General features: G+C 28.9%; 2 protein-coding genes across 4 annotated transcripts in view; one reads left to right on the plus strand and one right to left on the minus strand.

Moving 5' to 3' along the window:
• LOC111685908 (E3 ubiquitin-protein ligase MIB2) overlaps nucleotides 1-16,633 on the plus strand; it is an 89,869-nt gene that overhangs the window by 10,085 nt on the left and 63,151 nt on the right. For all 3 annotated transcript variants that reach the window (XM_023448185.2, XM_023448186.2, XM_046949896.1), the window contains exon 2: nucleotides 6,300-6,368. In XM_023448185.2, coding sequence (XP_023303953.2) covers nucleotides 6,302-6,368 — 67 coding nt within the window. In that variant the 5' untranslated portion in view covers nucleotides 6,300-6,301. The remainder of the gene's footprint in view (nucleotides 1-6,299; nucleotides 6,369-16,633) is intronic.
• On the minus strand, nucleotides 3,686-4,749 carry LOC124419653. Its single transcript, XM_046949919.1, has one exon. The coding sequence runs from the start codon at nucleotides 4,706-4,708 to the stop codon at nucleotides 4,337-4,339; it is 372 nt and encodes a 123-aa protein (XP_046805875.1). The 5' UTR covers nucleotides 4,709-4,749; the 3' UTR covers nucleotides 3,686-4,336.

Consider the following 16,633-nt stretch of genomic DNA (forward strand, 5'->3'; position numbering starts at 1 on the left):
AATTAAATTTTTATTTAATATATACTTGTAAAAAATGGGCGTGGCAGCAGTCTTATCGTGCTGATTATTATGTGGAGCGTTTGGCCTATTATTTGCTAACTATAACTGAAATTAGAACTCAATATCACTAAGATTTGATTAATATCGTTCTAAAAGTGCCAAATGTCTCACTGTGGAATGGACAGAAACTTTTTCAATTGTCATATAAAACTTTCATTTATTTATGCAACAAATAGCAATGAAAAATCGGTTAACGCTAGTATTTATGTATAAACTAGGGTTGTCATTCGAATAAAAATTATTCTATTAATCGAGGAAAAATTTAGTTTTTCTTCGAACGAATAAAAAATTTCATTTAGAATATAGAATAATTCGAACCTTCGTGGCTAATTATAAATTTTTGTTGTTGTTTATAGTTATGTTATGATTTGTTTGAAGATATAGATACGACTTATATTTTTGCTAATGATGTGCGAATCTTAAGTTCTTGTTACCTACATTTTATTAAATCCTAGCAAGTTTAGGACTATGATATTTGTAAGTCGGTTAATCGATTTACTATCGTTATATATTAAAGGTTTAAGAATAGAGTATGTCAATCAATACGAAGCCCTTTTTTTATATAAATACCACTAAAGTTTGTTTTCACTTAGCCTTCGTGTGTATCAAACATCATGAAAGTTATATAGTGTTGGAGTATTTTTTCCTTTTAATGTTCGAAAGATTCACATCTTATGTCTAAATTTTTTTAGGGTCTGGAAATATTTAGCGGTACATCTTCTACCATTCTAACTAAACTTAGAATTTGTTTTAATCGTATTGTACGATTCATATATATCATTTTGATAGAACTGGACCAGTCACTTTATACGTACGCAAATTCTTGTTGAAATTTGATGATATTAAAATGAAATGCTTGCTTTATTTTTAAAAAATGTTAAAAAGGCGTTTTAGATTACAATACTTTGTTTTAATATCATTGGCTTAATACAAAATCAAAATTGTTGTCAAAATGTATGAAAAAATTTCATGCATGTATTATGAAAACTATTTTATCGTTTATTTTCAATTTGAAATTGATTGTGAAGAGAATTATGGTAAGAAATAAAAGAAAATTATTCAACGAATTAAAATCCAAAAGAAAATTAAAAAATTGTGTATTTTGTAAAAAAATCGATTTTACTAATTTTCTAAAATCTCAATAGATACATTTCAAACTAGTTTTCTAGATTACAATACATTTTCAAATAATACTTTGTATTAATAAAAAAATTACATAATGTAAAAATTTTAAAGTTTTAAGATAATCTCCATGTGGCTTACGAACACCTAAAACGAAATAAAATAGTAAAGATATTAGGTCGATATCTCTCACATTCTACTTTACACTCTTATGTATTTCAATTAAAACTTTTTAAAGAATACATAATTCTAGATAATACGAAACATACATTTGACGTTTTAGTAAAATTTAATAATGTTAACCAATAAACTGTGAAGGTTAAACTCAAGCTATACAATATTGAGAAATTCTATTGAAACCATAATTAAATATTATTTTGTTTTTTAAATAATTTAACTAAAAACTGGTTAAAATATATAATAAAGACCTGTATTTATGATGACAACAAAAAATTTAAACTAACCTTTTAACGTAAATATATTTTTATAACTATATAAGAGAAAATGTTAGGTGATAGAAAAAAATATTTTAGATTCGGTTTCAGCAGCTAAAAATAAATGTTTCAATTAGTTTAAATATTTAAACAAATCTAAATAATTGAATACACTAATAATTGATATTTAAAACTAATTGTACATATTAAAATAGCAAATACAAATTTTAAAAATCACAAATTGGTTGTAAAAACCAAATTAATGGTAACTTTGTCAGTATATCAGTTAAAAGTTCGTTTTTATGTTCTAATTATAATGTTATATGTCTGTTATATGTATGTTAAAGTATTCCTAACAAACACCCCCTCAATGTAAATTCTCTATTTATATACAAAATTCAAATATCAAATTATTCAACAATTCAACAAATTACAAAATTTAAAATGATTTTGATTATTCAAACATTTTGTCAAAATATCAGCAACATTCGACTCGCTAGGAACATATTTTAATTCAATTTCATTCGCTTTGTACTTCTCTTTTATGTAATGGTATCGTATATCAATATGTTTACTTCTCTTCATATTCATATGGCTTTTTGTTTAATATTGGGCACCTTGATTATCGCAACATAAGACAGTAGGCTTCTTCAACAAATTTTGAAATCCCATTTCATTTAGAAGGCTTCGGTAAAAACTGATTTTTTTGCAGCCTGACACATCGCAATGTATTCTGCCTCCATTGAACTCAAAGCTACAATGTTCTGCTTTTTCGATTCCCATGAGATTGGCCCACCTACGAAAAATAGAACAAAACCGCTGTTTGATTACGATTAATAAATACACAACTATCTGTTTTGCATTGTACAAACCCAATTTTTAATAAAATTTCACTAATTTTATTATTAACTCTCTTCCAGCTTGTTTAAGTCCATATAATGATCTCTTCAACTTGCATACCAACTTTTCTTCACCCTTTTTAATAAACATTTCCGGTTGTTTCATGTAAACTTCTTCTTTTAAATCTCCATTGAGATATGCAGCAACTACATCCATATGTTTAATTAACAATTTGTATTTTACAGCCAACGATAGAATTAATCGTATTGTGGGATGCCGTATAACAGGGGCATATGTTTCACAATAATCTTCATTATATATTCCTTATTCATTGCTTCTTGCCATTTTTTGGATTCACTACTATTTATTGCTTGCTTTACTGTTTTAGGATCAAAATTAAAATCAGTTATTACATTCAATTCTTTAGTATCCATTTTATAAATCTTTCTGGGTCTGCCAGATTTTCCATTTCTTTCTTTACTAGGTCTACCTCTTTTTCTTTTTCCATTTAAATTTTCATTTCTTTCGTACGTTTCATCATCAGCCAATTCTTGATCATCAAACCCAAAAAATTCTGATTCTTCACTTGAAGAAAACATTTCGTCTTCATTAATACTTCTGTATTCATTTGTATTTTGATTTTCATTATCGTTTTCTAAATCTTCTGTATCACAATTCTCAATATTATTTTCTCGATTTGTATTTCTATAATTTACAATGTTTGTACAATCCAATAAATCAGAATAATTATCTTCAATGCCAATCGAATTTGTCTCAAAATCATTTTCAAAAAATTTCACATTTCTGTAAATAACAATCTTATTTGTATTCAGATCAATCAATCTATAACCTTTTGTGTTTGTTTGATATCCAATAAATGTACAGACTTTACCTTTTGGATCCAATTTTGACCGCCCCGGTTTCTTTTCTAAAACTACAACTTTACATTTTGATGACATTTTACACAATAAATTCATTTACGCTACCTTTTAAACCACGAACCATCTCATTACTTGCCAACTTTTTTAAATCACAAAAATTAAGATGACCAAAACGTCTGTGCCAAAGTGTATTATCAAAAATTTCCGCTTTATTTATTGAATGCTTCTCTAATGTTGACTTTGTTGTATAAATTCTATTAAATACTCTTGTTTTAAACTGAAATTCGTTTTTCTTGAAGACTTCAACATACTGATTTTGAAATTTAACAGTATATCCTTTTTCAGCCATCTTACTAACAGACAAAAAATTTGATTTCATATTAGGAATATACAAAACATTTTTTAAATCATAGCATTTATTGTTAAATTTAACTTTAACTTCATTAATTTCCTTGACATCAATTCTATCACCAGACGCTAATATTACTTCACTATTATATTCTTTCATATCTGAGAATAATTCTTTTTCTCGACATACATGTGATGATGCTCCACTATCTAAGAGCCATTCATTTAAATTATCATCACTAATACAAGAATTTATTATAAACATTGCACTTTCTTGATTACCAACAGTCTTATTCTTAACATGGCACTGAGAACGTAAGTGTCCTTTCTTGCCACATCCAAAACATTTCAAATTTTTATATTTTTGTTGATTATTCGGATTTACACACTTATTGTTGAAATTTTTATTTCGGTTCTTGATTGCAAAAACTTGATCCTTATTCTCATGGCAATTCTCACTTCTTCGCTGTTATTCTTCTAATATTTTATTTTTTAATTGTTCCATACTTGGTAATGAATCACGACTTTCAATTGCAATAACAAAATTTTCTAATTCAGGAGGCAAACTACACAATAAAAATATTGAAAGTAATTCACTAAGAATATTTATATCAGCATCCTTCAAATCATCTGCTATTGAAGAAAATTTGTTTATTTGTACACTATATTTTTCTTCAGATGAGAACTTGAATCGCACAAATTGAATAAAATGAATAAATGAACTTTTCTTGCAGGATCTTTAGCTCTGTAAATGTTTTCCAATTTACACCAAGCTTCTTTTGCACTTCTACAGTCTTTAAGATGAATCAGTTCAGTTGTTCTCACCGCCAAAGTTATTAATGCCAACGCCTTATTATCTTTAACTTTCCACGCTGATTTTTCTTGAATGGTTGCTGTTTCACTTAGAGGAGTCTCAATCACATCCCAATAATCTTGCGTTATCAATAAACTTCGCATCTGTATTGACCAAGATGCATAATTTTCAGCATGCAATTTATCAATTTGAAAACTTGAGTTAGACATTCTTGTATTTCTTAATTATCTTCGATTATATTTATTATCAACAGGATACACAGCTTATATTCTTTATAGCAATCCTGGGCCCATAACCAATGTTAAAATATAAGTCTTCAAGATTTTAATTATATAAAAAACTTATTTATTTAGCTTGAACAATTTTTTCCAACTGACAAATATTTTTTCTACAGTTGAAAAATATATAAAAAACTAATATGATAAAGAATTTATATTGAACATAAAGTATAAATTGTTTAAAGTATTTCTAACAGGGAGTATAGGTCAAACATGGGCCGATTCTCGTAAATCCGGAAAAAGGATATAGTTTTAAATAACAGTTAGTTTTGTTGAGTTTTATATAAAAATGGTTACAAGTCAATTTTAGACTTTTAAGACATTTTTTAAAGGGGGATTTGTATAGGGGCTAGGGTCAAATAAGGGCCGATCATTACCAATTATATAGGGGCTCGGTGAAATAATAGACCGATTTCGTCCATGGGTCAATAGACACACAGACGGTCGGACATATTAGTGATTCTGAGGAAATTGGTATACTTTAAGTTGGGTGTTGGACCAATATTTTAGGAAGGTCGTCCGTATAAAAACGTTGATAGGAAGAACGAAAAATTTTTTAAATAAATTCTGGAATACTCCCTTTGTAATGAAATTTAGTTTTTCATCCTTTTTTCGGCTAATTTTCACAAAAAATTTTAATAACAATATAATTTGCTTTTACTGGGTCTCTTCTAAGTAACAAACATTAAACAATTCAATTTTGGTGATAGATTTCACAACTGAATGTTTTGATATGAAAGCTTTCAGACAGAATTGCAGGTAATTTTTTTACCATTTAACTGAGCACATATTATAGATGATAACGACATACAACATTTATCTAAATCGGATTAAATTCACAATTAAAACTTTAACACAAGTTATAATACTTTGCACAATTAACGAATATATATTTTATTTTCCCTTTTTTTAACGGAATAAAAAATCGATGGCTTATTAGGAATAACAAAAATATTTTACAAGATCTCCAATCCAAGCAAAAATATTGACTATTCTGCTATAAAAAACAAAGTTAATCAATTGTCTGTGTTTAACGCACTACTGCAGTAATACTATTGCAGATACAATAAAAGTGTTTGTACCGTTATGTAGGCTAGATACTTGTTATTTCAAAAACATACAAAAAATTCACATATGTACGATCTCACAGAACGACTTTTTTGGTCTAAAATTGTCATTGGGACCACCGTGCGTTAGTATGAAGGGTTTGCAAGAAAATTTTTCATTAATTGTGTCAAAACTCGACATTCCAAGACATTAAACTTTATAAGATATCAATGACCGGAGTATTGATAACCTAGTCAGCTCAATTGCTCCAATAACCATAACTTAACATTAATATAAAACATTCTCTTAACCGTTTAGAAGCTATATAATTATTTCCCTCTATTTTTTCTATACCAGTATGCATAGGATAGAACAAGGTCACGTTATCTTATAAGGAAAAAAACTTGTATTTGAGCAAAAAAAAGTAATATTTAAATTAAAATAAATGTTTTCTACTTTTTATTTATATTTGTAGAAATGCGTCCATCAATTCCACCAGGAATTAGGGTCGTACGTGGTCCAAATTGGATATGGCAGAATCAAGGTTTGTAAATTGAGCATTTATTTTCTTTAGTTAATAGGTTTTATTAAAAAATATTCTTTATATTTTTAAATTTTAAAGTTATTAATTTGTTTTTGAGAATCTTTTATTATTTAAATTAAATTCCTACATGTTTTAGAGATGTGAATAAAACAAATTAATTTTAATATTGAGATAGGTAATTTAGAAATTTAATGCATATTTTATATTTGTAAAATAATTGTGGCAATAATACTACTAGTTAAATTTCAAAAATAGGCATTAATAGGCAAAATGTCGGAAATGTTTTATAATTTAGAAAAAACTGTAAGAGATATAATCGGAATTTGTGTTGCTTGAAATGTTCTTAATATTGTTTCCACAGAATGTACCAACATGAGAATTCAACATCTGCTAGATAACTATATTGAGTACATCAGTACGGATCAAAGTAAATTAATAAAGCAGCGATACGGGCTGTTGTACAACAAACATCTATAATCATATTTTTCTCGACATTTTTAAATAATGTAATTTTTAAATACTTGAATACACTTTTTCACATTAAAAACAGGAAATTCCACAGAAATTTTTACAAAAAGCACGCGTTAAAATGAAAACAAAAATGGCAATATAAACATTTGTGACAAGTAAGACCCGAAATAGCAAGTTTAAAAAAATAGTCAGCTGTTCAAATAAGTCTACATTATAGATTTACTTTGGTACGGATCGTGTGACTGGTATTTATAAATTTTCCCCTAATAAATTATAAAATTTTGGTCGTTTATCTCATTATCTTATTTAGCAATGTAAATACTTACTGGTATATACTCGAGACCTTTGTAGCTGCCAAATTCCGATAAAGTTGACAGTGTCATTCATATTTTATTTAAAAATCCTTTTATAATTGACCAATAATTGTTTATCGGCAATCAAGTGTTCTGTACCATATTAGACCGCAGGATGGTATATCTCGGCACTTTTGCTGATATGTAAATTAAAATTTGCATATTTCATAGTTTTACGTTCAACATTATTTGAAGAACGAAAAAGTACCAAAAATTCCCCTTTTATTGATTTTCAGGTTTAATTTCAATGAAAACTGAAAAAACTACCAGGAAAGAAGAAAAAATGCAAAAACGATTTAATAGAAAAATCAAAAAGTAACAGTCCAGAAATGACCCTTTTATAAATTCTCATTTACTCTGGCCCCTACATGTTGTAAGTTCATGCTTTTAGGTTTAATTTTATAGAATTTTATAGTTGACTCCGGTTCTTATATGCTTTATTTCATGTTTCTAGGTTCAATTTTATAGAAATCTCAAACAGTACTAATCTAAGAACGAAAAAGTACCAAAAAGTTCATATTTATATATTCATATATTCTCATTTACTCCGGTTCTTATATGCTTTATTTTATGTTTCTAGGTTCAATTTTATAGAAAACTCAAACAGTACTAATCTAAGAACGAAAAAGTACCAAAAAGTTCATATTTATATATTCATATATTCTCATTTACTCCGGACCGTACATGCTTAATTGCATGTTGCTAGTTTTAATTTTAAAGAAAAATCAAAAAGTGAAAAACGAAAAAGGACCGAAAATTCCTATTATTATGTTTCGATTTCAACGCAAAAAATACCGGTTGGAGAACGGAAAAGTAAATAAAAAAAAATATTATTTGCTATCGGGGTTCCAAATAACATTCGATTAGCATATTTAGTCTTGTTAAATCTAAAAATGTTATCTAAATTGACTATGGGTGAGTTTTATATTACTCAGTTAAACTTACTTAGCTTGTTGTTAAATTAAACTCGGAAAAAATTTAGGAGGAATTTAACCGATGATTGTATTTTTATGTTATGGATTTAAGATCAGTTAAAAGTCAAAAACATAAACAACGAACAGCTGTTTTTTGCTAATATTACTTTTGTAAAATGAAAATTAAAAAAATAAAAAAATAAAATAAACATAAAATTAATAAAACAAATCAGAAAATTACTCTTTACTTAAAATAATAAGTTTCCTTTCTTCCGAGTGCATCTCAATTATAACTTAAGTTTAATTGACCAAAAACACTCAGTTAAACTATTAAATAAGTAACGTTACTGATTACTGAAAAACAAAAACCATTGATTAGACTAGGTTTAAACAATGAATGTAGATTATCTTTATCGAAAAAAACCGCTCTGTTTTTACCCCCTTTTTCTAGTTTTTTCCTCCCCCTTAACGTAATAAAAATTATTTTCCAAAAAGTTGCAACATCGTTGTTTGAGCCAGTTATTATATATTCATTAGAGTATTCAATTATTCTGTTTATTGGACAAATAATTATTTGGGGTTTTAAATTGTCCGGTTAAGATTCGGATAATTCAAAGTTATTCGATTAATCGAATAAGAGGAAAGTTTATGTTGTTTTAATAGTTATTTCTTTTCGACAACATTTTTCTTCCAGTAACAAACAAAATTATAATTTTCCACTACTTTAAATTCAATTCTATTAATTTGTTTCTCGAATATTACAAATTATTTATTTTCATGTGAAATCCATGTTGTTAATCGGTCAATTGATATGAATTATTCGGTTTATTCGTTATTTGAAATTTGGCAATTTTCATTTATTCGAGCATTAATCGATGACGATTTTAAAGATTCTTACTATGAAAGTATTTCAAATATATTTTTTTAGATATGGGAGATTACACTCAAATTATTGCAAGTTCGCCAATTTTTCCAAATGTTAATAAGGATTTTAATATATGCTAAAAAAAAATGTGAATAATATTGCATTGTATTATGAGCATTTAAAGATTCTAGCTCTTATAGTTTCTCAGATATACAATTGTTCTATTTAGTTCATATGGGGGTTCTAAGCCACCCCACACGCGTGATGAAAGTACGCCCTTTTTTCCCCAAAATTTATAGATGAATATGAAAGTTTTTTGTGCAAAATTTTAAGAATCAAGTTCTTTTAGTTTAGTTATATAACTAAAAGTCATAAGTTGTAACTTTCTCACAAAAATTTGGCTATATATATTTTTTTTTTTTAATTATTAAAGGCATTTAACATATAACAAATAAAGATTTTTGACAATTACTTTTTTTTATAAATGTTATAAATTTATTTAAAAGAGGTCATTTTACAATTTTTTAAGATCAAAAACGGGAACTTTGGTAGGTTTTCAATTTTAGATATATTAATTAGCCTTATTTTGGAGCTGTGAATCCACACCCATTTTTTCCAAATTGAGTTTTTGGAAATTTATAAGATTTTTGAAGATTTGAGGAATGTTAACAATTTTTTAACGGGTATGTAATTTCCAAATTAAATGTTTATAAAGTGTTATTTTATGAAAATTAATATAAATATTTAATGTTGTTTCTTAGTCTGTATATTTGTCTTTCTCGAGGTCGTGGTTCCGTTAAAATGGTATTATCTATATATATAAAATTCTAACGTTACTGACTGACTGATTGACTGATTCATCATCGCACAGCCTAAACGGTTAAAGCTAAAGAGCTGAAATTTGGACAGGGGGTTGGTCTCCCACCAAATAGATCCACTAAGACGGGATTTTTGGAAATTCGAATGTTTAGGGGGTAAAAAAGGGTAAAAACGGGTAAAATCGGTAACCTCATATCTCCTAAACTAGAAAAGATACAAAAATAGTTTAAAGCTTATCGTCGTTCATTTAAAAAATAAGCGGACAGGTGTCTGGTACTTTTTTCAATTTCGGCCCCTTTAGGGAATAAACGGGTAAAAACTGTATTTTGGTACTTTTTTTGCACCCCATGTATCTTTTAAACCAGTGAACATTCAAACAATATTTTTGACTCCTTCATAACTTGACGAAAAAATTAAAATATAAATTTAGTACTTTTTGGTTATTCGGATGTTTAAGGGGTGAAAATTGTACCTGTTTTTGGTACTTTTTTCATAAAACATTGATTTTGGTTTATTAACTTATACATATAAATACGTAATAACGGGCTCTCACTACGATGTTGCAACATTTTGGAATAGAATTTTTATTTCGTTAATGAAATTAAGCATGTAGAGCCCGGAGTAAATGAGAATCTATAAAAGGGGACTTTTTGGTACTTTTTCGTTCTTCAAAAGGTACTTTTTGAATTTCCTATAATATTGAACCTAGAAACATGAAATTAAGTATGTAGAGAATGGATTAAGTGAGAACCTATAAAAGGGGACTTTTGGTACTTTTTCGTTCTTCAAAAGGTACTTTTTGGATTTTTGTATAATATTGAACCTAGAAACATGAAATTAAGCATGTAGAGCCCAGAGTAAATGAGAATCTATAAAAGGAGACTTTTTGGTACTGTTTCGTTCTACAAAATATACTTTTTGAGTTTTCTATAAAATTTAACCTAGAAACATAAAACTAAGCATGTAGAGCCCGGAGTAAATGAGAATCTATAAAAGGGGACTTTTCGTTCATCAAAAGGTACTTTTTGAATTTTTTATAATATTGAACCTAGAAACATGAAATTAGGTATGTAGAGCCTGGATTAAGTGAGAACATATAAAAGGGGACTTTTTGAAACCTTTTCTTTCTTCAAAAGGTACTTTTTGGATTTTTGTATAATATTGAACCTAGAAACGTGAAATTAAGCATGTAGAGCCCGGATTAAGTGAGGACCTATAAAAGGGGACTTTTTGGTACTTTTCCGTTCTTTAAAAGGTACATTTTGAATTTTCTATAATATTGAACCTAGAAACATGAAATTAAGCGTTTAGAGCCTGGATTAAGTGAGAACCTATAAAAGGGCACTTTTTGGTACTTTTTCGGTCTTCAAAAGGTACTTTTTGTGTTTTTTATAATATTGATCCTGGAAACATGAAATTAAGCATGTAGAGCACGTAGAAAATGAGAATCTGTAAAAGCGGACTTTTTGGTACTTTTTCGTTCTACAAAAGGTACTTTTTGAGTTTTCTATAAAATTTAACCTAGAAAAATGAAATTAAGCATGTAGACCCCGGAGTAAATGAGAATCTATAAAGGGGACTTTTTGGTACTTTTTCGTTCTTCAAAAGGTACTTATTGAATTTCCTATAATATTGAACCTAGAAACATGAAATTAAGAATGTAGAGCCCGGAGTAAATGAGAATCTATAAAAGGGGACTTTTTGGTATTTTTTCGTTCTTCAAAAGGTACTTTTTGAATTTCCTATAATATTGAACCTAGAAACATGAAATTAAGTATGTAGAGGATGGATTAAGTGAGAACCTATAAAAGGGGACTTTTGGTACTTTTTCGTTCTTCAAAAGGTACTTTTTGGATTTTTGTATAATATTGAACCTAGAAACATGAAATTAAGCATGTAGAGCCCGGAGTAAATGAGAATATATAAAAGGAGACTTTTTGGTACTGTTTCGTTCTACAAAAGGTACTTTTTATGAGAATCTATAAAAGGGGACTGGTATTTTTGGTATTTTTTTCGTTCTTCTAAAGTTACTTTTTGAATTTCCTATAATATTGAACCTAGAAACATGAAATTAAGTATGTAGAGGATATATTAAGTGAGAACCTATAAAAGGGGACTTTTGGTACTTTTTTCGTTCTACAAATGGTACTTTTTGGATTTTTGTATAATATTGAACCTAGAAACATGAAATTAAGCATGTAGAGCCCGGAGTAAATGAGAATCTATAAAAGGGGACTTTTTGGTACTTTTTCGTTCTTCAAAAGGTACTTTTTGAATTTCCTATAATATTGAACCTAGAAACATGAAATTAAGTATGTAGAGCCCGGAGTAAATGAGAATCTATAAAAGGGGACTTTTTGGTACTTTTTCGTTCTTCAAAAGGTACTTTTTTAATTTCCTATAATATTGAACATAGAAACATGAAATTAAGTATGTAGAGGATGGATTAAGTGAGAACCTATAAAAGGGGACTTTTGGTACTTTTTCGTTCTTCAAAAGGTACTTTTTGCATTTTTGTATAATATTAAACCTAGAAACGTGAAATTAAGCATATAGAGACCGGATTAAGTGAGGACCTATAAAAGGGGACTTTTTGGTACTTTTCCGTTCTTTAAAAGGTACATTTTGAATTTTCTGTAATATTGAACCTTAAAACATGAAATTAAGCGTTTAGAGCCTGGATTAAGTGAGAACCTATAAAGGGTACTTTTTCGTTCTTCAAAAGGTACTTTTTGTGTTTTTTATAATATTGATCCTGGAAACATGAAATTAAGCATGTGGAGCCCGGAGTTAATTAGAATCTTTAAAAGCAATCAGGGATTTGAGTAAATGAAAATTTAAAGTGGAATATTTTCTAGTACTTTTTGAATTTTCTATAATATTGAACTTAGGAACATGAAATTAAATAAAATAGGTCCTTTGGTACTTTTTCGTACTTCACTGGTACTGGTACTTTTAGAGCCTTCTAAAATATTGAATATATAAACATAAAATTAAACACGCAGTATCCCAATTGAACGAAAATTGAAAAAGCATACTCTGGTACTTTTATGTTCTTTTACTAATACTTTTCGAATTTTCTATAATATTGAACCTAAAAACATTAAATTGGACATGTGGCTTCCTGATTGTATAAAAATCTTTATGCGATTTTTTTTGGTTTCTGGTTGAAAATGAAACATGCGTCATCCTGATTTAATGAAAAATGTATAAAAAGGCACTGTCTGGAACTTTTTCGTTCATCAACTGTTTTTTTCTAATTTTCTGTAATATTGAGACTAGAATCATAAAATCAAACTTAAAGAGTTCTCTAAGAGGGGAATTTTTGATATTGCGGATATATATACGTTTACAATAATGATATTTATTTTATTCCATTACGATGAGGGTAGCGAAGCACACTGGGTATAGCTAGTTTAATATAAAAGTCATCTTATTTTAGACAATAACCAATTTTGAAACCGATATGTAGTGTAAGTTATTTCCAGGGTAACCATTTGACGATTATTGATAGTATTTAAAAGTGTGTAATGTAAGATTAAAATCATAAAACTTGTTTTAATTAATCGATACTAGTACAAACATTTAAAATAAATTTTAGGAAATCGCCATTTAATATCGAATATGAACGCTATAACTTTTAAAAAGTGGCAATGGATTGCAATTATAGTAAAGAAATAAATATTGTAGAAATTTATATATCGTCTTCTGGTGCATCATAATGAACAAACAAGGGATATTATTGAATACCCGATCCAAAACTCCTGGAATTTAAGTAGCAAAATGGCCCTGAATATTAAAAAAATGCTCTTAAAATTGTTTTTCAAAGGTAACTTGATCAAAAAAAAAAAAAATCAAATAATACTTTGGTTGAAAAATGTAATGAAAAACGTGTGTTAAGAATTTTTCGATCTCACTCCTTATAATTTTATACAAAAGTGCTATCCCAACCGAGTAGAAGTAAAAATATGTGAAACTTCTGCACAAGTTTCACATATCCAAAATGAGTTCATATTTTAAGAAAAGAAAAACTATCTGATGTAACATTGCATTCAAATTGGGGTTTTGATGGAAGTTTTGAATATAAGGAGTGAAATCGAAAAATTCTTAACACACGTTCTTCATTACATTTTTCAACCAAAGTATTATTTGATTTTTTTTGATCAAGTTACCTTTGAAAAACATGTCAGTTATTATGTGTAATGTCAATTATATTAATTTTTTTGTTAATCTGATTAAAATGAGTGACCAGAAAAAAGTGCGTACTGAAATTATTAAATATTTTCAACTAAACCCAACTTGGTCTTACAAAAAGTTGGCCAAGCATACAAAGGTCTGCCGTCAAACTGTTTCCAATGTTATTTAACAGTACCGGGAGAACTTGTCAGTTGATAGAAAACCTGGTTCAGGTAGAAGGAATGGTCCACATGATGTTTCTAAACCCAAAAAATAGAACGCATTTTCAAAAGAGCTCCCAACATATCCGGTAGGAAAGCAACTCGGTTAGCTCAGTGCTCGGACTATTTGGTACGAAAAGTTAAAGCTAATGCAGGTTTAAAAACATACAAGGCTCAAAAAGTTCCTCACAGGAACGCTGCTAAAGATTTAGAGGCCAAAAACAGAGCACGGAAATTGAAGTCAAGTTTTATAAAAAAATATTCTTGCTGCATAATGGATGACGAAACGTATGTTCTGGCAGATTTTTCGCAACTTCCAGGTCAAAAGTTTTATGTTGCTGATGCTTGAGGGAATGTTGAAGAAAAGTTTAGGACCCAAAAGCAGACAAAATTTCCCAGAAAGTTCTTGGTATGGCAAGCAATATGCAGTTGCGGCAAAAGAAGCCAATCATTTGTTACAACGGGCTCTATAAATACCGAAATTTACATCAAGGAATGTTTACATAAAAGGCTGCTTCCATTCATAAGACTTCATAATGTGTCCACTAATTTTTGGCCTGACTTGGCATCCTGTCACTATGGTAAACAAGCCCTTGAGTGGTACAAGAACAATAATGTGATATTTGTACCATGAGAGGCAAATCCTCCAAACTGCCCGGAGCTAAGGCCAGTGGAGAGATATTGGGCTCTTGTTAAAAGAGAATTGAAGAGTACAAAAAAGGTGTCCAAAAGTGTGGTAGATTTTAAACGGAGATGGACTACATGTTCGAGCAAAGTGACAGAAAGCACTATAAAAACGTTAATGGAAGGGTTTCCGAAAAGGGTTCAAAATTTCATCACTAGTGATTAAAACTATAAAAATATTTTTTTTTGTAAATTGTAATAATAATTTGAATCAAATAAAAAAAATAAAACTGTAAGTTTAGTAGTTTCATTTTTATAAACATATATGTATGTTAAGAATTTTTCGATCTTACTCCTTAGTTCCTATAAACAGGATTTTTTTAGATTCAAGTTCAAGCGACTATGCCGTTTTTATAATGTCCATAGTACCTCTCAAACTGGCTAATAATAATATAACAATATGGAAAAATCCTCGTCCTTCATCAACGAGATTTTGCCGATCTTTCAAAATTCAGTATATTAAGGAAACAACAAGTGTTTCAAAATTAGAAAAGAAGGGTTAAGGATGAAAAAAAATATTTTATACTTATTAGTTTCGGTCGGAGAAAATTCTATAAAAGTTCACCATATTTAGTAATGATAGATGATTAAGTGTGTAACGCGATTACATACACGCGAAATATGTAATACTTTACTTTAACCGAATTTTTTAAAAAATAAAACACAAGACTTGGAGTAAATCTAAATGTCTAAGTCAGCTTTAGCAACTGTGCGAATAAGGAGTGAGATCGAAAAATTCTTAACATACATATATGTTTATAAAAAAGAAACCACTAAACTTACAGCTTTATTTTTTTTTTATTTGATTCAAATTATTATTACAATTTACAAAAAAAAATATTTTTATAGTTTTAATCACTAGTGATGAAATTTTGAACCCTTTTCGGAAACCCTTCCATTAACGTTTTTATAGTGCTTTCTGTCACTTTGCTCGAACATGTAGTCCATCTCCGTTTAAAATCTACCACACTTTTGGACACCTTTTTTGTACTCTTCAATTCTCTTTTAACAAGAGCCCAATTTCTCTCCACTGGCCTTAGCTCCGGGCAGTTTGGAGGATTTGCCTCTCTTGGTACAAATACCACATTATTGTTCTTGTACCACTCAAGGGCTTGTTTACCATAGTGACAGGATGCCAAGTCAGGCCAAAAATAAGTGGACACATTATGAAGTCTTATGAATGGAAGCAGCCTTTTTTGTAAACATTCCTTGATGTAAATTTCGGTATTTATAGAGCCCGTTGTAACAAATGATTGGCTTCTTTTGCCGCAACTGCATATTGCTTGCCATACCAAGAACTTTTGGGAAATTTTGTCTGCTTTTGGGTCCTAAACTTTTCTTCAACATTCCCTCGAGCATCAGCAACATAAAACTTTTGACCTGGAAGTTGCGAAAAATCTGCCAGAACATACGTTTCGTCATTCATTATGCAGCAAGAATATTTTTTTTATAAAACTTGACTTCAATTTCCTTGCTCTGTTTTTGGCCTCTAAATTTTTAGCAGCGTTTCTGTCAGGAACTTTTTGAGCCTTGTATGTTTTTAAACCTGCATTAGCTTTAACTTTTCGTACCAAATAGTCCGAGCACTGAGCTAACCGAGCTGCTTTCCTACCGGATGTGTTGGGAGCTCTTTTGAAAATGCGTTCTATTTTTTGGCTTTAGAAACATCATGTGGACCATTCCTTCTACCTGAAGCAGGTTTTCTATCAACTGACAAGTTCTCCCGGTACTGTTTAATAACATTGGAAACAGTTTGACGGCA

The sequence above is a fragment of the Lucilia cuprina genome, chromosome 2, assembly GCF_022045245.1.
Source record: "Lucilia cuprina isolate Lc7/37 chromosome 2, ASM2204524v1, whole genome shotgun sequence".
Lineage (NCBI taxonomy): Eukaryota > Metazoa > Arthropoda > Insecta > Diptera > Calliphoridae > Lucilia > Lucilia cuprina.